The sequence below is a fragment of the Poecilia mexicana genome, unplaced genomic scaffold, assembly GCF_051168715.1.
Source record: "Poecilia mexicana isolate PSO_F unplaced genomic scaffold, ASM5116871v1 scaffold_23, whole genome shotgun sequence".
NCBI lineage: Eukaryota > Metazoa > Chordata > Actinopteri > Cyprinodontiformes > Poeciliidae > Poecilia > Poecilia mexicana.
In genome coordinates, this window is record NW_028263392.1 from 15049170 (window position 1) to 15070261 (window position 21092).

General features: G+C 34.6%; 3 protein-coding genes across 5 annotated transcripts in view; 2 read left to right on the plus strand and 1 right to left on the minus strand.

Annotated features, from left to right (window-relative positions):
• Window positions 1-50: 50 nt before the first annotated feature.
• LOC106924665 (adipocyte plasma membrane-associated protein) lies at window positions 51-9964 on the plus strand. Of its 3 annotated transcripts, XM_088003024.1 has the most exons (10): window positions 51-762; window positions 3281-3370; window positions 3438-3559; window positions 3815-3916; window positions 4567-4719; window positions 4790-4905; window positions 5685-5845; window positions 6349-6544; window positions 6810-7022; window positions 9812-9964. In XM_088003024.1, exons 1-9 carry the CDS (start codon window positions 758-760, stop codon window positions 7017-7019), a joined length of 1155 nt encoding a protein of 384 aa, XP_087859150.1. In that variant the 5' UTR covers window positions 51-757; the 3' UTR covers window positions 7020-7022; window positions 9812-9964. The 3 variants fall into 3 exon arrangements, with proteins under 3 accessions (XP_087859150.1, XP_014853972.2, XP_014853974.2); XM_014998486.2 differs by lacking the exon at window positions 9812-9964 and having other exon boundaries at window positions 6810-8607; XM_014998488.2 differs by lacking the exons at window positions 51-762; window positions 9812-9964 and adding an exon at window positions 1215-1609 and having other exon boundaries at window positions 6810-8607.
• LOC106924678 (N-acyl-phosphatidylethanolamine-hydrolyzing phospholipase D) lies at window positions 9461-14635 on the plus strand. Its single transcript, XM_088003541.1, is given in 14 exon segments — window positions 9461-9535; window positions 9904-10002; window positions 10099-10239; window positions 10847-10911; window positions 10913-11054; window positions 11132-11244; window positions 11318-11359; window positions 11361-11413; window positions 11416-11433; window positions 11436-11473; window positions 11993-12141; window positions 12410-12524; window positions 13616-13710; window positions 13712-14635. Coding segments are annotated over 14 exon segments (1173 nt in total). The 3' UTR covers window positions 13740-14635.
• gnsa (glucosamine (N-acetyl)-6-sulfatase a) overlaps window positions 12171-21092 on the minus strand; it is a 29335-nt gene continuing 20413 nt past the window's right edge. The window contains exons 14-16 of the mRNA XM_088003020.1: window positions 13958-14021; window positions 13622-13742; window positions 12171-12517 (exon numbers count right to left, since the gene is read on the minus strand). Coding sequence (XP_087859146.1) covers window positions 13970-14021 — 52 coding nt within the window. The 3' untranslated portion in view covers window positions 12171-12517; window positions 13622-13742; window positions 13958-13969. The remainder of the gene's footprint in view (window positions 12518-13621; window positions 13743-13957; window positions 14022-21092) is intronic.

Below are 21092 nucleotides of genomic sequence, written 5' to 3' on the forward strand. Positions count from 1 at the left end.
GGCAATTATGGTTATTCAAACTCTATTTATGGATTAGGTCAATGATGTGATAAATGTTTAAGGGAAGTTATTGTTGCTGAAAAGTTAAGGAACATTATTGTTGTCAACAATAACTTTTTTTATGGCTAAGTTAATTCTTATGGAGCTAAATTGGGGCCATCAAATTGATCAAAACTTGTTTTTAAAACAAAAAATATTTTGAAACTGAAAAATTTATTTAAGTTAATCCGTATGTATTTTAAACAAAAAAAAATTAAAGTTCAAAACTTTTCAGATTCAATGTTTTAAAATAATGTTTTCATTTTCGAATCTTTTCATTTACTTTTCTTTTCAGTTTCAAAGAAAATTATTTTGAGTAAACATTATGGCCCCAATTTAGCTCCATAAATTGTCTGAAAAGAAAACTCTTATGTTTTATAAAGATTATTTTGGTTTGTCTTTATTCTGAATTTAAATATTTGAAGTTTTTGTTAGTAACTTGATTGCTGTAAAATGTCATATTGTGTTTCATAAAACCCAGCAGTTTGCTTTTGTCCTCGGTTGTAGTTTTTGCCTGTTGAGCCGTCAGGCTGTTGGCTGGACGCCTGTTTGCAGCAGCAGCTCCTCCTTCTGTCCTCCATTTGACCCCGACTCCGATAACAAGCCAGACAAAAACACAGACTCCTCCTCCTCCTCACTGCCAAACTCTGGACCCTCACACACGTGAAGCTGACAAAACTCAAACCAACAAGGCTGCCAAAACAAAGTCCCACCATTTATGAGGTTAGTTTGACTTTTTTTCTTTAAAAGATAATCCCATTATTCAGTTTTGACACCTAAAAGGCTTTCAAATGTTTTACCCTGAAACTATAAAGTGAAACTATTTACGCATACTAGTGTAAAATTCCCATTAAAAAAACTAATTTTATTGCATTAGCTATTTTTCTTCAACTAATTCAGTTTAGTGGTTAAAAATGCAGCTTTCATTGGATTTAATATAAGTGGCAGCCATGTTGGATATTAAAATCAGTGTTGCTTGATCGAAACCAAATCTCAACTAGTCAGAACTGGTTTAAATTCCAGTTTTTTAATTGTATTTTAAGAACTGAAATACCAGTTCATGAAACTTGCTTTAAACTGTGCTTTCCAACAGTTTAAAATAGTTTTAAAATGTATTTTCTCCAGAACAACCCAGTCCTGTGTAAAAATTTAACTCCTTTCTTAAATTGAAAAATAACTCTGCTTTTATTTTATCAAATGAAATCATCATCTTAAAGCTGCATTTTCTTATTTTTAGAAGTTTGAGAATCTCAAACATGGCAAAAAAACAAAACATAAACGGAAGAAATTTAAGTGTTAACTATACTTTTTAAGTAGTTTAAAAATGCAGCTTTCTTTGGAAAAATAATTTTTAAAGAAACCCCCTCCACAAATGTACATTTAAAAAAGCCAAACAGTAAGAAATTTATATATTACAATGCGCCTTGTAGTGCTTTTATTTTGACGCCCCAGGCCGGAAAAGCGCGTCTTCTTTCCGGTTAGCTTGATTTTCTGCTAAGTCTACATAACCATGTAGCGTCTCTAGGTCGGAACAGCAGGCAGAAAAAAGACCGACTTCACGCCAAGGAATGTAAGTTTTTAGATTTCACTTTACAAAACTCAGACAAAAATGTAAACTTTTTACTTTGTGGGGAATTTTTAAAAACACGCAGCGCTAATCAAGTCTCCCACCTGTTTAAACTGTTGCGTTCAAAGTTTCCGGGAGTTTTTATCTTTGTAAGGTGGGTCATAAAATAAGTGAGTTAAATAATAGATTATTTTATTTCTAAGTGTAATATTTAAATTTACAGTTGTTGAGCCAAACAGCTGAAAACTAATCTTTAGATTTAAATGATTTGTGTTAATCCGGATTTAATTTCCAAAAGTGAATAACAAAAGTAAATCTCAACTCCATTTTCTTGTTTTCATAAATGCATATTAGATTAAAAAATTCCATTAGTTTTAGTATTTTAATAAATTTTAGATTAATATATTTTCCTCAGATTTTTGTATAGATTTGGTAAAATAATAATTTAGTCTACAATGTTAACTCCAACACAGTATAAATCTTGTGCATCTTAAGTGAAACAAGTTTTTAAACTGGACCAGATTTGGGTCCAGATGAGGAGCATAAAAGGACAGAAAACATTTTTTAAAAATACATTAAGTTTTTTTCAGCCTTTTGTACTTTTTTCTTACAGAACTATTAAATTAAAATTAATCTTATGTAATTTGACTTCTAAGAGTATCAGTTACTATTTTAATCTAAATTTTAATCTATTTTAATCTAAATTTTAAAAATAGCTTTTTAAAAAAGTTTTACCCAGTTAAAAAAAGTTACATAGAATTACTTATTATTTTTTATAGGGACTTTGAGTGTAGGATTTTATTGTACCAGGAAGTCACTTGCAAGCCACTACATTAGAGAAGAATAACTTAAAGGTATTTATAATTAAAACATCAAGTACAAAATAAAAACCATAACTGTAAGATTTTTTTAAGATAAGAGTTTATAATAATAATCCTAATTTTTAGATAGTTCACCCTGGACCTGTCCTGTTTGCTTTTTGTTTAATCTCCATTTTTAGCTAATAAAATATTAGCATTTAGCTTGTAAAGTTGGTTAAAAATGTTTGAGTTTAATTCAGACTAATCAGCTCCAGTTTTCTTCTGCCTCTGGTTCTTGTTGTGTAACTGACCTGCAGCCTGATTCCTCCTCCCCATGTGTAAGGTCAAAGGTCACTTCAGCAAGCATGGCACAAGATTTCTTTTCCCCCAGTTATTACAGTAGAGTTTAACTTATTTTCACAGCTTTATTCTAGATATAAACGTTTCGGTGGATATTGTTTTTACGACTCGTCATTTTTTATTTTTAAGCAGTCCTGAAGCAAAACCTTAAACTGCTGCTGGGCATAACTCAACAGGTTGTTGCTAGGTAACCAAAGAATGAATGAGTTGCTAGGTAACCAGAGTGAGTGAGTCAGTTCATTCCACCAACTTAGCTTAGCTAGCCAGGAGAGATTGAGCGGTTAAATGCTTTCCTCTGTCCACATCTCCCAGAATGCTGTTTTGGATCAGACTTCTGTATATTTTCTATAAACTGCACATTCAATCAGATGTTTTATGTATTGATATTTATCACGCAATTTTTCATAAGGGAAAAATTAAAGCTATTGTACTGAGCAGCGTTAGGAGCGTCCCTGTTAAACATGGAACAACTGATTTATTTACCAGTTTGTGTTTTCCTCCCATTCTTCTTCAGGCTGCAGAGACGATCTTTGCTAGCAGCGCTGCTGGCCGTGGCGGTCGGCATTTACCTCCTGCCGTCTCCCATAGATCCCAAACCGTACATGTAAGGTTCAACGTTATAATTTAGTGTTGAATTTATTTGATTAACGTTGCTAACTGTGTGTGTTCAGTCTGAAAGGGCCTCCTCTGGCCCTCGAAGGGCCACTTGCTGTTAACACCCGCCTGCAGAGGGGCCGCAGGCTGTTCACTGGAAAACTACACGGACCAGAATCCTTTGCTGCTGATGCTCATGGTGACTCTTTTCCTTCATTAAAGCTACATCCTTCACATATAAGACACATTGACTCCCTGTTTTTAACTATTTTCTTTATTAGAAGCAATTAGGATTATTAATTTTATTGCAGTAATTTGTTTTCACCACTAGATGTCACTACTTCCCGATCACTTTACCTTTAAACTGATTTTAGGAGCAACGCTGAGTTTTTGTTTTGATAAACTGAAGTGAAAGTTGTAAAAGTTTTAATTTCTTGTCCGTTTTTTATTTCAGGTAACGTTTATACGGGGACGGTGGACGGGAAGCTGTGGAGAATCGGCCCAGATGACAGCCTGGTTCTCATCACACACATGGGACAGGATCTGCCCGAATGCGGTTCGGATACTTTGTTTAAGAAATCATTTAATCTCCATGGCAACCATTCAACTGTGCAAAATGCCTGACTGGACATAGCCCCGCCTTCAAGACACAGCTCCTCCCCCACTCAGCTCCTTCAGACTGAGCTCATCATAGGAGCTACTTAGTGCAACGCTGGTAAAAATGTTGTTAAAGGGTTAATAGAGGAGCCATGTTGTGATGACTTCCTGAAGGCGGAGTTTCAGAAAGAGCTTCTTAAAGAGACAGAGGCCCAATTTTAAGGCGTTAAATTACAAAGTCAAATTTCTTTTAAGTCATATGTGATGAAGTGTTTTTTTGGAACCAAAGTTACCATAGTTACTTGATTGTTTTCTAAAATGACACAATGTGCCTGGAAAACAAAAATACTTTCAAGGAGTTTTATTCTAATTAGTCCATTTAATGGTTTCCATCAGCTTCTGTGATTCATGTCCATGTATTAGAGGTAAAAGCTGAAGGGCGTTAGTCGCCTCGTAGTGCCGCTGCTGGTACCAAGAAAGTAACCTGTAAGCAAAACATAATCTCTATCATCTTATTATCCTGCCTTTCTTAAACATGTTTACATCCTGTTGCTATAGTAGTTCAGTAAGGTGGTTTAAACTACCAGGATGTCTGTTGGATGTTTCCAGGCAGCAGCACTGACTACGAGCCGGTCTGCGGCCGTCCTCACGGCGTTCGCCTGGACCGCCACGGTCAGCTGGTCGTTGCCGACTCTTACTTCGGTCTTTACAGCGTCGACCCTGAAACTGGAGGCAAGACTCTGCTGGTGGCCAGCTCAGACGGTACGGTCCAACAGCTTCAGCTGGTTTTTACAAATGCAGACGAATGAGGAGAACGTTGCTCTGTCACCAGGTGCTGATGGTGTTCCCTTCGCCTTCCTGAACGGCCTGGAGGTCTCCTCCCAAACGGGGATTATTTATTTCACCGACTCGTCCAGCCGCTGGGGCCGCAGACACGTCAGACTGGAGGCAAGTGGGTTTTCAGGAAACCTTGTTTTAGTATTTTCACTGTTTTAAACTTAAGTTCCTGAATTTACAAGAGGGATATTTATGCATAAATAACTGATTGTTGAGAATTGATGAAGCGGCGTTTCACAAACATAAACCACTCTCAGGCTTTAGCTGGAAACATCCATTAATTATAAGTTAGGAAGAGAGCCACCAATCCACAAATTGTACTCAAGTAAGAGTAAAAACTTATTTGGTAAAAATGCTACTCATGTCATTGAACAAATGATCAATCCAGAATTTTACTCGAGAGTAAGAGTAGAAATACTTCACAGTAAAATTACTCCTAAAAGTACATTGTTTCCAAAATGTAACTCAAGTAAATGTAAGTATTTACTGTCCATCTCTGGTTAGGAACGTTTGGAAAAAGTGTTGAATCATCTGTAAATTTGAGTCTAGAAAATACGGATTGTTTTATATGTTCAGGACCAAAATAATCATAGAGAACCTAAATCAGCTTCACTGACCAAGATTGTTTTCACAGAGTTTGAGTTTGCAGTGTTTCTCCCAGAGTATCATCAGCCTGGCAGGCCACCAGGCTTAAATTGCCTCCACCAGGCTAAAAACATTGCTTCTTTAAATCGTTTTTATTTTTTGTTTAAATATACCAGTGATGGATTAAGCTAGCTTTATACTCTCAACCAATTGTTTGGTTGTAGATTTACTATATTGTTGCTTTTTTCAGGTTTAGTTGATGGTTGGCCGATGAGATGAAGCTGCTGTTTTCTTTGATGCTTCAGGTGATCGAGTTGAACAGCCTCGGCCGCCTTCTCTCCTACAACCCTGTGAATAAAAAGGTCACGGTGCTGCTGGACTCCCTCTACATGCCCAATGGAATCGCGTTGTCGCCTGAGGAGAACTTCCTGCTGCTGGCTGAGACCAGCATCGGACGCATACTGAGGTACAGTCGAGTATTTACACCCGTTGTCACGAGGTGTTTCATATGGAAAACCAGTGGTAGGCACTGCTAACTAAAGATAGTCGCACTAACCCTAAAGCTAGTTCCGCCAAAGCTAAAGCTAGTTCCGCTAATGTGCTGCTAAAACAACATAGTATTTAGCAAAAGCTAATGCTAACATGCGAAATTAAACTATGTTGATCTTACATCAAAAACTTGTAATTTTTGCTATTACACACCTGGATTTTCGGTTGTGATTCTGACTGAAGTTTTATCGTTGTTTTGTTTTGCTAACCCTGCTGTTGACACAGATGTTGAACTTTACAAAACAGCCAAGTAAACTTTAGAATTTATCTGGAGAAAATAATTTAGAGGACGACAAGTTCACTAATTGTTTTCAAGGTTAGCAAAAATACTATTGGCGGCTTAGCGGAAGTGTGCCCCCCACTGGTGAAAGTGATATGTGGCTCTAAATATTATTCTTAGTAAAAAAAATTCCTTCTCAGGTATTGGCTGAAAGGCCCGAAGGCAGGAAGTAAGGAGATCATTCTGGACAACATGATCGGTTACCCTGACAACATCCGCCTTAGCGACCACGGAACTTTCCTGGTTGGCATGACGACGACGCGCTTCCAGAAGCTTCTGCCACCCTTCCTGGACATGATCGCTCCGTACCCAGTGGTGAAACGCCTCCTGGCCAAGGTTGGAGGTTTTCTGTTAAAATTAGATGTTATTCTTTAGTAAGTAACGGCATGCTATTTTATTCTTGATATTTTGAACAATTTAAACTGGAAATAACCACAGATTAAAACTGTAGTTTGTACATTAAGTATAATCTATACAGTTGGGAGCAATCTGGAGTTAAATTTCAGTATTTTCCAGGTTTGGAGAACTTATTTGTGTCTGCATAGTGATATTTTAAAGTATGTTAAACATGTTGGTGGTTTCCTGGTTTGTGTCGGTGCAGCTGGTTCCTCTGAGCTGCTACAGCCTCCTGCTGCCGCGCTACGCTCTGGTCCTGGAGCTGGGATCGGACGGGCAAATCGTAGGGTCGCTCCATGACCCTGAGGGACGCCTAACGTGGGCCATCAGCGACGTCTTCCAGCACAGAGGCAGAACCTACCTGGGCAGCACAGACTTACCGTTCCTGCCCGTCCTGGACGACTGGGCCAGCTGAGGAGTGAGCGCACAAACTGTTTACATTTAAAGTGTTTTTATTAGAGGTTTAACACCGGGGGAGACGGATGGATAATGTTTTCATTTGGTAGAGGCATAAAATGCCCCATAAAGGCTCGTCCCCTTTAATTACTGCTAAATCATATTTTAAGAAAATCTTTAGAGCTATAAAATTGGCAATCTGTGGTTGAAAGTTAGACCTAAACTTTTAATGTGAAGCACTGAAATGAATGTTAAATTTAGTGAAATGTCTTGGTTTACTGGAATTGGTTGAATTTTTAAGTATCATAGTTGCAAAAAAGAAAAAACAGGGTGGAGGATTTAAGATGGCCGCTGCAGAACCAGATCGTTCTTTTTCCTTTGTTTTCTAATTTCTTTACTAATTGTATAATTTTTTCCTCTTTCATCCTTCCTAAACAACTAATTATCCCTAAAAGTCAGGAAATCAACCATTTTAATCCAATCAGGGTTGTGGCAGGATGTTGACTTTAGACTTTTAATCAAATAATGGAGATGAATCTATAAATTTAGCCTGCAGCATTTAATTAAATCACTAAAAGTTTAATGTAAACTCAACTTTATGATATTTAGAATAGAAGAAAGAAATGAAAGCAAAAACGTAACAGTGACTCTTTATTTGGACAAAAACACGACAAAAATACATGAAAATCTGGCATATTTAAAAGTGCATGTTTATTTTTAAACTAAGTGATCCGTTTGAAGGAAAAAAAACATTTTCTAAGTAAAGATCATCATCAGTAGCAGCTGGAGAATCTGGATATGATTTGCAGGTTTTATCTTTGTCCCTGTTTAATAAGACAGAAAACAATTTATGCTTCACAACATAGGATATTTCAAAAATGCTAATAAATAAATAAAAATCCCTTACATCATTTCCCTGATCCAACTTTGAATTAAAATCATAAATAGGACAACATTTGGCACTTCTTCAAGTTCTTGTCTCATCTGTTTTACATGTTTAAAAAATGTGAAATTCTTGATTAAACACTGAAATGCAGCCAAACTATTTAACTTCCTGCTTCCTGTGGGCAGATAGGGGAGAAACAAACGTGCAAATCTGTGCTGAGTGAGACGTTTTCAGTCTTTTACAAGCATCGACTGAGAAACATGGAGTTTAACGGCTGATTTGGCTTCATCCGTCTCCATCCAGAGAAGATGGCGGCTCCAAAGCAGGGCAGTGGCAGCAGGAAAAGGCCTTCCTCCTCTTACTGTCTGAGTCTGCTCAGCCTCCAGCTGCGGCTTGAAAACAGCTGCTGAGGGTTGAACTTAAACCTGACAGGAGAAAAATTACATTTTCAATGTTGAATCTGCAGGTTTTTTTAATACTGACTAGTATCGGCTGTAAAAACCAGCCATATGCAAATAATGTGTAAGTTGACCTAATTTTTTACATACTATAATGTTGTTAAAAATACTTATAAAGTACTAAGTTGTTTAACATTTCTTATGTTGGTTCCAGATTGTGGCGTAAGTTGTGAACATTGTGTGTGCTAATGTATTGCTAAAATGTGAAGCAGCCGTCTTGTGTTGATATTTTCTTATTGATAAATAAATAATGTGAAAGTTGAGTTTCTTTCTCTCTGCTCCTCTGTTGAAGGCTGAGCCATTTGGGTTGAGGAGCAGCAGAGAAACAGAAGGAGCGCCATTTTTGAAAACCGATTTTCTGACGCCTGAAAGACAAACTCACTTTTGTTGCTGTTAAACCACTAAAGCTTTCAGACACATAAGAGATTTCAATCTAATTTTTAATATCTTAATATTCCATCTGTATAATTGTACAATAAGTGTAATTATTGCACATTATATACGTTATACGTCACACACATTATATAGCCCACTTTTAACATCATAGCGAGCTCATACTTATATATATATATATATATATATATATATATATATATATATATATATATATATATATATATATATATATATATTGCACATTTTGAGGTCATACTATACAGTCATGGCCAAAAGTTTTGAGAATGACACAAATATTATATTTTCACATGATCTGCTGCCCTCTGGTTTTCATGTGTGTACATCAGATGTTTTCATCACATACAGAAATACAAATGCAATCATATGAGTAACAAAAGCTTTTATTGACAGTTATAATGAGTTAATGCAGCAAGTCAGTATTTGCAGTGTTGACCCCTCGTCTTCAGGACCTCTGCAGTTCTCCCTGGCATGCTCTCAATCAACTTCTGGACCAAATCCTGACTGATATCAGTCCATTCTTGCACAATCAATGCTTGCATTTTGTCAGAATTCCTAAGTTTTTGTTTGTCCACCCGTCTCTTGATGATTGACCACAAGTTTTCAATGGGATTAAGATCTGGGGAGTTTCCAGGCCATGGACCCAAAATCTCTGTTTTGTTCCCTGAGCCAGTTAGTTGCTTTATGGTAAGGTGCTCCATCATGCTGGAAAAGGCATTGTTCATCACCAAACTGCTCTTGGACGGTTGGGAGAAGTTGCTCTCGGAGGACATTCTGGTACCATTCTTTATTCATGGCTGTGTTTTTAGGCCAGACTGTGAGAGCCGACTCCCTTGGCTGAGAAGCAACCCACACATGGATGTTTTCAGGATGCTTTACAGTTGGCATGAGACAAGACTGGTGGTAGCGCTCACCTCGTCTTCTCTGAACAAGCTGTTTTCCAGATGTCCCAAACAGTCGGAAAGGGGATTCATCAGAGAAAATGACCCCAGTCCTCTCCCTGTACCTTTTGCAGAATATCAGTCTGTCCCTGATGTTTTTCTTTGAGAACAGGCCTTGCTCCAAGAGTCTCCGCCTCACAGTGTGTGCAGATGCACTCACACCTGCCTGCTGCCATTCCTGAGCAAGCTCTGCACTGCTGGTAGCCCGATCCCTCAGCTGAAACACTTTTAAGAGACGGTCCTGGCGCTTGCTGGTCTTTCTTGGGCGCCTGTAAGAGTTTCCGTCTGGACTACAGAGTGGAGGTAACGACCCTCCTCCTCACCAACGCCTAACATTCAAGTCTCTTTAGAGTTCAAATGTCACGCTGTATCTCAGGTGTGTTTTATTTTTGAATGCAGGAGGAGGTGACGAAGTCTTGTCGGGGCAAACATGGTCGCTGGGCAAACCCCTGGCCAACATGGCGCTTTCCTTCCTCTTCTATGCTGTTCAGATTTCTGGTGCTGGATAAAAATCACAGCAGTGTGGCAACAAGCAAAGAGGTAGGAAACCACTTGGATGTTAAAACCTGCAAGTCACTTTATTTTACTGTAGATAATTCAGATACTTTTAAAAAATAACAGTTTTATTAGTGGACTAGAGAAAGAAGAACCAAGTCTGCAGTGCTCACATTTATGGACTCTGCTTATCGCTCTGCTGTATCACAAGCTCATCTTCCACAGCCCTGAGTTAACATGCTGTAATTTATAGCTGCTTCTGGAAACTTTACTGCTCACTGAGGGATTATCTGGCCTGAAAAACTGCTTTCACGCAGCATAACAACAAAAACATTGAATTCTTTATTTGTACCAGTTGTTTGTATATTGTCTATTTATTGGACTTTAGCTGATAACTTATGAGCACAAAAAATCTGAAAAGTGTGACATCCATTTGTATTCAACTGAGGCAAAACTTTAAGACCTTTTAGCTGCAAGGTCGTTGTCCTCTGGAAGTTTTCTTAGCAGACTCTCTAGTGTTGAGCAGTAAACACTTACAAATACAAAATTATATAGGTTGAAAGATGAGCGTGTTTAAAATAATATATATATATATTACTTTATTTTTTTTTAAGTCAGTCTGTTTCTCCTGTCCTCCCTGCTCTCCCCACAGGTCCTGGACAGTGAACTCCCAGTATTGGAGCCCTACTTTGTCCAGAATCCAGAAGCGTTGGACTCCTGCAGGTATGAGGGTCACCTGGCTGGGCCACGCTACAGTTCTGGTCAACATCCTGACCGACCCCATTTTCAGCCAGAGAGCATCATTTCTTCAGTTCATGGGGCCCAAACGATACAGAGGACCCCCCTGCACAGTGGAACAGGTTCGAAGATCTTTCATGTTCTCGCTTTTACTTTGTGGACAGACAGAATCCTTTGAATCAAACCTGGCTTTCTTCAGCTCAGTCCTCTCCTACAAACAGACGCCGTCCTCATCAGCCACTCTCATTACGACCATCTGGATGCTGGATCTGTTGCCAGCCTTAATGCACGCTTTGGAGGGGAGCTACGCTGGTATGTGTCCCAAATCGTTCCCCACACACACACCTTCCAGTGTTCCTGTGAAATATGATGCATGTTTTAACAGGTTCGTACCCCTGGGTTTGATGGACTGGCTGGCCAAGATGGGCTGAGAACGTGATGGAGCTGGACTGGTGGGAGGAAAACTGCATCCCGGGTCACGACATGTCACGTTTGTCTGCACACCCACTGGAGCAACGGGACAGCGTGGCATGATAACCGGGTACTCGATAGTAAATGTTGCAGTGCAGGGGTGTCAAACTCCAGTCCTCGAGGGCCGGTGTCCTGCAGTTTTTAGATGTACCACAGGTACAAAACACTGGAATGAAATGGCTTAATTACCTCCTCCTTGTGTAGGTAAGTTCACCAGAGTCCTGCTAATGACCTAATTATTCTATTCAGGTGTGGTGCAGCAGAGGCACATCTAAAAGTTGCAGGACACCGGCCCTCGAGGACTGGAGTTTGACACCTGTGTTGTAGTGTGTGGGGACTGCTATCAGTTTGGTTTTATAAACAGCACTGATAATCTAAGTGCTGCAATGTTATCGTTGAGCAAGTGAGCATAAATGTATTCTGTGATAGCAGCAATTTATTGAAGTCTGCAGCCCAACATTTTTAAATGGAGAAGAAAGATTAAACAAAAAGGGGCAAAACTCCTTCTCTCCATGAAAATCTTTCTTTAATTTTCTGCTGCACTAAAACTGTCAGAATTGTAACCATTTAACTTTTTATATCTTTTCAGTCTTTATGGAGTAGCTGGTCTGTTTTGGGTCCCAACCATAGATTCTTCTTCGCCGGCGACACAGGCTACTGTCGGTCCTACCAGGAGATCGGACGCCGCTTTGGGCCATTCAACCTCGCAGCGATCCCTATTGGAGCAAACCTGCCCAGGTAGAGAGGCACACACTTCTGGGGCATACTTATGTGTTTCATATGAAGTTATTTAATATGTGCAGAAGCCGACAAATTCACTGAAACAGGTTCATATTTTAGTGCAGTAGCGTAGTCCAACACTTGCTAAGTATACCAATGTGTAGCCAGTGGTACTCGGTTTAAGGTCTCCTTTCATACACATGCATACAAAAATATCTTAATGTTCAGTTTCAGCATTTTAATAATCATTAAGCAGGACTTCTGTCATTTCCTGTTGGGTTCTCAGGGATGTGATGAAGGGACAGCATGTGGATCCAGAAGAGGCTGTTCAGATTCATCAGGACCTTCAGGCCAAACAGTCTGTAGCCGTACACTGGGGGACCTTCGCCCTCGCCTATGAGGTAGGATGTTAGAAAAGAGTCAGCAGCAGTCACTACATGTAATGTCTTAAGTTAAAATAGAAGCAGCCTGCCTTTATACAGTGTAAATTAAATGTCAACCATTTGTTAGGATGGTAAAAATTGGTCTTTGCTCAGAGGCGAGGAAGTCTAGACTTAAATTATGTAACCAGTTCTACCTCATACGACACTGAGAAAGAAAACAATATTTAGATATTATTTAACTTAAAAATACTATTTCTTTCAACATTATCTGGGAACCCTCTAATAACTGACCAGTGTTTAGTATGAAACCATAGATTTCTATCTTCTTAAACTCAAGTCCTTCCTCCATAATCTTTTCTAGATTTTATCTCGAGATGAAATCTAGAAAAGAAAACCTTTTCTAGATTTCATCTCTTTATCTCGAGATGAAATCTAGAAAAGAAAACCTTTTCTAGATTTTATCTCGAGATAAAATCTAGAAAAGGTTTTCTTTTCTAGATTTTATCTCGAGATAGAGATGAAATCTAGAAAAGGTTTTCTTGTCTAGATTTCATCTCTTTATCTCGAGATAAAATCTAGACAAGAATAAAGAGATGAAATCTAGAAAATGTTTTCTTTTCTAGATTTTATCTCGAGATAAAATCTAGAAAAGGTTTTCTTTTCTAGATTTCATCTCTTTATCTCGAGATAAAATCTAGAAAAGGTTTTCTTTTCTAGATTTCATCTCTTTATCTCGAGATAAAATCTAGAAAAGGTTTTCTTTTCTAGATTTCATCTCTTTATCTCGAGATATTATCTAGATTATATGTATCTCATTATTTTAATTATCTCAATGAGTTTTTTTAAACAGTGGCAGAAATGGGTTTCCATAAAATTGTTCCCACATAGTGTTGAAAAAAATAGTATTTTTAAGTCTTTAATATATAAATATAGTTTTCTTAAGTGCCTGGTTTTTGCAGTTAATAGTAACATTTTCTTACATATACAACAGCCATTTTTTTTCCATGGATGTAATATGAAGTACAACTGGTAATATAATTTAAGTCTAGACTTCCTCACCTCTGAGCCAAGACCCATTTCTAGTGTTCTGACCTCATCTCTCCATGCAGTACTACCTGGAGCCGCCGGTCCGTCTCAGAGAGGCCCTGGAGCAGAAGGGACTGAAACCAGAATCCTTCTTCACTTTGCATCACTGGGAGTCCCGTCGCACAAGACAGAGACGTCTTCGACTGATGTCTGCAAAAACAAACATTTCATTAAAAAACTGAAGATTTGAGCTCAGACTAAATAAAAATGAATGTTTTATGGTGCATACATTAACTGTTTGGCATCTCACAGCTGCAGGAGTTGTAAATACAACAGTTTGTACAAGAATCACACTTTGATCTAAGGTGATTCACCTTCAGTCATATAAAATATTATTGCAGACATGACAGGAAGAGATGACTTACATGCTGATTCTCTTAGAGTGGAGGCTTCAGGGGGTGTGCACACTGCCTCAGAACCCTTTGAATCCTGAGGAGGAAAAACAAAGCGAGGTCAGAAAAGGCTTCACAGGACAGGATTTAAAGTTAAAACCCATCCCTTCTCTCTAAGAACTCAAGTTTTTCAGATTGTGTTGGTTTAAAACTCTAGCTTCACCTTTCAACTTTAGACTCCTACATGAAGAGCGTTATTCTTTGAGATGAGTGCTGCCATATAGGAGTTTTGTTTTGTTTTCTGAATCTGCTACAGCCAATCTAGAACTGCTACCTGTGATGTTTACTTTCAATTGCAATTGTGAAAAACATGCTGATGTTGAGCTGGGCTCAACTGCAAAGTGATTTTGTTGCAGCTTCAGCCATTTTTTCTTTTTTTTTTGTGCTGTGAAAACATCAAAGCTGCATATCCTGTCAACAGTTTTTCTCCAAATTTCGGTTGTGTGTATTTTCTCTTATGGAGCAAAAATAGAAGAGTTTTGGCATTGCTATGACAAAGACTTTACTGCCTCTTACCCTGAATGTAAAACGGCAATAGCACAACGTTGAACCCACTTCCTGCAGTAACATGTGTGAGCCTGACCAGCCAGTTGTGCTTTACACTTAATCACTTTCTGTAAATGTCACATTAAATACACTATTCGAGTTAAATGCATGTGTTTTATTGTTCAAGTGGGGACTAAAAGGGACTTAACTTTACTAGCAAGGAAAGAGAAATGCTTCAGAAAATTTTGTCCTAGATTACTAATTGTTCCAAGAAGCATAAGCTACAACAGGGGAAAAAGAAAACACAAATAATACTCACTAGAAACGAGCCTGACCTACTGTCGGCAATGACACATACTATACAATGACCCATTTTCGACATCATACACAAATTTTATGACTCATTTTTGGATATTTTTGACATACTATACTATGACTCATTTTTGCACATTTTGAGGTCATACTATACTATGACTCATTTTTTAATATTTTCAACATCATACTATACTATGACAAATTTTTGCACATTTTGAAGTCATACTATACTGTGACTACTTTTTAAATATATTTAAAATATATATTATATATTATTATATATAATAATATATATATATATTATATATATATATATATATATATATATATATATATATATATATATATATATATATACAATATATATTATACAAATATAATATAAAATATATATTTTATATTTCATATTTATATTCATATTTTATATTGTATTTTATTTTATTCTGGAGTAACTTCACAACATTGAAAGCTCAAAACACTGTCCTGAGCCGAAATGCAACGAAATTTCGTTCTGTATACACCTTTGTGCATGCAAAATGATAATAAAGTCTAAGTCTAGTCTAAATATTTGACATCATTCAAAATTGACCCATTTTGCATATTTTCGACATCATACAAAATTGATGTCAAAATTTTTGACATCAATTTTGATGTCAAAATTGATGTCAAAATTTTTGACATCAAAAATGTGCACAAAAATGTGCAAAATTTTTGCACATTTTGAGGTCATACTATACTGTCAGTCATTTTTAAATATTTTCGACATCATACTATACTATGACAAATTTTTGCACATTTTGAGGTCATACTATACTGTGAGTCAATTTTAAATATTTTCGACATCATACTATACTATGACAAATTTTTGCACATTTTGAGATCATACTATACTATGACTCATTTTTTAATATTTTCGACATCATACTATACTATGACAAATTTTTGCACTTTTTGAGATCATACTATACTATGACTCATTTTTTAATATTTTCGACATCATACTATATACTATGACAAATTTTTGCACATTTTGAGGTCATACTATACTATGACAAATTTTTGCACATTTTGAGGTCATACTATACTGTCAGTCATTTTTAAATATTTTCGACATCATACTATACTATGACAAATTTTTGCACATTTTGAGGTCATACTATACTGTGAGTCAATTTTAAATATTTTCGACATCATACTATACTATGACAAATTTTTGCACTTTTTGAGATCATACTTATACTATGACTCATTTTTAAATATTTTCGACATACTATATACTATGACACATTTTTGCACATTTTGAGGTCATACTATACTATGACTCATTTTTAAATATTTTCAACATCATACTATACTATGACAAATTTTTGCACATTTGAGGTCATACTATACTATGACTCATTTTTTAATATTTTCGACAGCATACTATACTATGACAAATTTTTGCACTTTTTGAGATCATACTATATACTGTGACTACTTTTTAAATATTTGACATCATTCAAAATTGACCCATTTTGCATATTTTCGACATCATACTATGACAAATTTTGCAATTTTTGAGGTCATACTATACTATGACTCATTTTTACATATTTTCGACATCATACTATATTATGACAAATTTTTGCACATTTTGAGGTCATACTATACTATGACAAATTTTTGCACATTTTGAGGTCATACTATACTGTCAGTCATTTTTAAATATTTTCGACATCATACTATACTATGACAAATTTTTGCACATTTTGAGGTCATACTATACTGTGAGTCAATTTTAAATATTTTCGACATCATACTATACTATGACAAATTTTTGCACATTTTGAGGTATAGTATGACAAATTTTTGCACTTTTTGAGATCATACTATACTATGACTCATTTTTAAATATTTTCGACATACTATATACTATGACACATTTTTGCACATTTTGAGGTCATACTATACTATGACTCATTTTTAAATATTTTCAACATCATACTATACTATGACAAATTTTTGCACATTTTGAGGTCATACTATACTATGACTCATTTTTTAATATTTTCGACAGCATACTATACTATGACAAATTTTTGCACTTTTTGAGATCATACTATACTATGACTCATTTTTTAATATTTTCGACAGCATACTATACTATGACAAATTTTTGCACATTTCGACATCATACTATACTATGACAAATTTTTGCACATTTTGAGGTCATACTATACTGTGACTACTTTTTAAATATTTGACATCATTCAAAATTGACCCATTTTGCATATTTTCGACATCATACTATACTATGACAAATTTTTGCACATTTTGAGGTCATACTATACTGTGAGTCATTTTTAAATATTTTCGACATCATACTATATTATGACAAATTTTTGCACATTTTGAGGTCATACTATAGTATGACAAATTTTTGCACTTTTTGAGAACATACTATACTATGTATAGTATAGTATGTTCTATACATAGTATAGTATGTAAAATATTTAATATTTTTAAATATTTTCCACATCATACTATACTATGACAAATTTTTGTACATTTTGAGGTCATACTATACTATGACAAATTTTTGCACATTTTGAGGTCATACTATACTATGACAAATTTTTGCACATTTTGAGGTCATACTATACTATGACAAATTTTTGCACATTTTGAGGTCATACTATACTGTCAGTCATTTTTAAATATTTTCGACATCATACTATACTATGACAAATTTTTGCACATTTTGAGGTCATACTATAGTATGACAAATTTTTGCACTTTTTGAGAACATACTATACTATGTATGACTCATTTTTAAATATTTTCCACATCATACTATACTATGACAAATTTTTGTACATTTTGAGGTCATACTATACTATGACTCATTTTTTAATATTTTCGACAGCATACTATATACTATGACAAATTTTTGCACATTTTGAGGTCATACTATACTGTCAGTCATTTTTAAATATTTTCGACATCATACTATACTATGACAAATTTTTGCACATTTTGAGGTCATACTATACTATGACTCATTTTTTAATATTTTCGACAGCATACTATACTATGACAAATTTTTGCACATTTTGAGGTCATACTATAGTATGACAAATTTTTGCACTTTTTGAGATCATACTATACTATCACTCATTTTTAAATATTTTCGACAGCATACTATACTATGACAAATTTTTGCACATTTCGACATCATACTATACTATGACAAATTTTTGCACATTTTGAGATCATACTATACTATGACTCATTTTTAAATATTTTCGACATCATACTATATACTATGACAAATTTTTGCACATTTTGAGGTCATACTATACTATGACTCATTTTTAAATATTTTCGACATCATACTATACTATGACAAATGTTTGCACTTTTTGAGATCATACTATACTATGACTCATTTTTTAATATTTTCGACATCATACTATATACTATGACAAATTTTTGCACATTTTGAGGTCATACTATACTATGACAAATTTTTGCACTTTTTGAGATCATACTATACTGTGACTACTTTTTAAATATTTGACATAATTCAAAATTGACCCATTTTGCATATTTTCGACATCATACTATGACAAATTTTGCAATTTTTGAGGTCATACTATACTATGACTCATTTTTACATATTTTCGACATCATACTATATTATGACAAATTTTTGCACATTTTGAGGTCATACTATACTGTGAGTCAATTTTAAATATTTTCGACATCATACTATACTATGACAAATTTTTGCACATTTTGAGGTATAGTATGACAAATTTTTGCACTTTTTGAGATCATACTATGACTCATTTTTAAATATTTTCGACATACTATATACTATGACAAATTTTTGCACTTTTTGAGATCATACTATACTATGACTCATTTTTAAATATTTTCAACATACTATATACTATGACACATTTTTGCACATTTTGAGGTCATACTATACTATGACTCATTTTTTAATATTTTCGACATACTATATACTATGACACATTTTTGCACATTTTGAGGTCATACTATACTATGACTCATTTTTTAATATTTTCGACAGCATACTATACTATGACAAATTTTTGCACTTTTTGAGATCATACTATACTGTGACTACTTTTTAAATATTTGACATCATTCAAAATTGACCCATTTTGCATATTTTCGACATCATACTATGACAAATTTTGCAATTTTTGAGGTCATACTATACTATGACTCATTTTTACATATTTTCGACATCATACTATATTATGACAAATTTTTGCACATTTTGAGGTCATACTATACTATGACAAATTTTTGCACATTTTGAGGTCATACTATACTGTCAGTCATTTTTAAATATTTTCGACATCATACTATACTATGACAAATTTTTGCACATTTTGAGGTCATACTATACTGTGAGTCAATTTTAAATATTTTCGACATCATACTATACTATGACAAATTTTTGCACATTTTGAGGTATAGTATGACAAATTTTTGCACTTTTTGAGATCATACTATACTATGACTCATTTTTAAATATTTTCGACATACTATATACTATGACACATTTTTGCACATTTTGAGGTCATACTATACTATGACTCATTTTTAAATATTTTCAACATCATACTATACTATGACAAATTTTTGCACTTTTTGAGATCATACTATACTATGACTCATTTTTTAATATTTTCGACAGCATACTATACTATGACAAATTTTTGCACATTTCGACATCATACTATACTATGACAAATTTTTGCACATTTTGAGGTCATACTATACTGTGACTACTTTTTAAATATTTGACATCATTCAAAATTGACCCATTTTGCATATTTTCGACATCATACTATACTATGACAAATTTTTGCACATTTTGAGGTCATACTATACTGTGAGTCATTTTTAAATATTTTCGACATCATACTATATTATGACAAATTTTTGCACATTTTGAGGTCATACTATACTATGACAAATTTTTGCACATTTTGAGGTCATACTATAGTATGACAAATTTTTGCACTTTTTGAGAACATACTATACTATGTATGACTCATTTTTAAATATTTTCCACATCATACTATACTATGACAAATTTTTGTACATTTTGAGGTCATACTATACTATGACTCATTTTTTAATATTTTCGACATCATACTATACTATGACAAATTTTTGCACATTTTGAGGTCATACTATACTGTGAGTCATTTTTAAATATTTTCGACATCATACTATATTATGACAAATTTTTGCACATTTTGAGGTCATACTATACTATGACAAATTTTTGCACATTTTGAGGTCATACTATAGTATGACAAATTTTTGCACATTTTGAGGTCATACTATAGTATGACAAATTTTTGCACTTTTTGAGAACATACTATATACTATGTATGACTCATTTTTAAATATTTTCCACATCATACTATACTATGACAAATTTTTGTACATTTTGAGGTCATACTATACTATGACTCATTTTTTAATATTTTCGACATCATACTATACTATGACAAATTTTTGCACATTTTGAGGTCATACTATACTGTCAGTCATTTTTAAATATTTTCGACATCATACTATATACTATGACAAATTTTTGCACATTTTGAGGTCATACTATACTGTCAGTCATTTTTAAATATTTTCGACATCATACTATACTATGACAAATTTTTGCACATTTTGAGGTCATACTATACTGTGAGTCAATTTTAAATATTTTCGACATCATACTATACTATGACAAATTTTTGCACATTTTGAGGTCATACTATAGTATGACAAATTTTTGCACTTTTTGAGATCATACTATACTATGACTCATTTTTAAATATTTTCGACATACTATATACTATGACACATTTTTGCACATTTTGAGGTCATACTATACTATGACTCATTTTTAAATATTTTCAACATCATACTATACTATGACAAATTTTTGCACATTTTGAGGTCATACTATACTATGACTCATTTTTTAATATTTTCGACATCATACTATACTATGACAAATTTTTACACATTTTGAGGTCATACTATACTATGACAAATTTTTGCACATTTTGAGGTCATACTATACTATGAGTCATTTTTAAATATTTTCAACATCATACTATGACAAATTTCTGCACATTTTGAGGTCATACTATACTATGACAAATTTTTGCACATTTTGAGGTCATACTATACTATGAGTCATTTTTAAATATTTTCGACATCATACTATATACTATGACAAATTTTTGCACATTTTGAGGTCATACTATACTGT

What these genes read in the sequence shown, in the direction of transcription:
- LOC106924665 (XM_088003024.1), top strand. An exon ending in ACAGGATCTGCCCGAATGCG is followed by an intron (nt 3,917 to 4,566) that starts GTTCGGATACTT and finishes GGATGTTTCCAG; the next exon opens with GCAGCAGCACTGACTACGAG. An exon ending in TGAAACGCCTCCTGGCCAAG is followed by an intron (nt 6,545 to 6,809) that starts GTTGGAGGTTTT and finishes GTGTCGGTGCAG; the next exon opens with CTGGTTCCTCTGAGCTGCTA.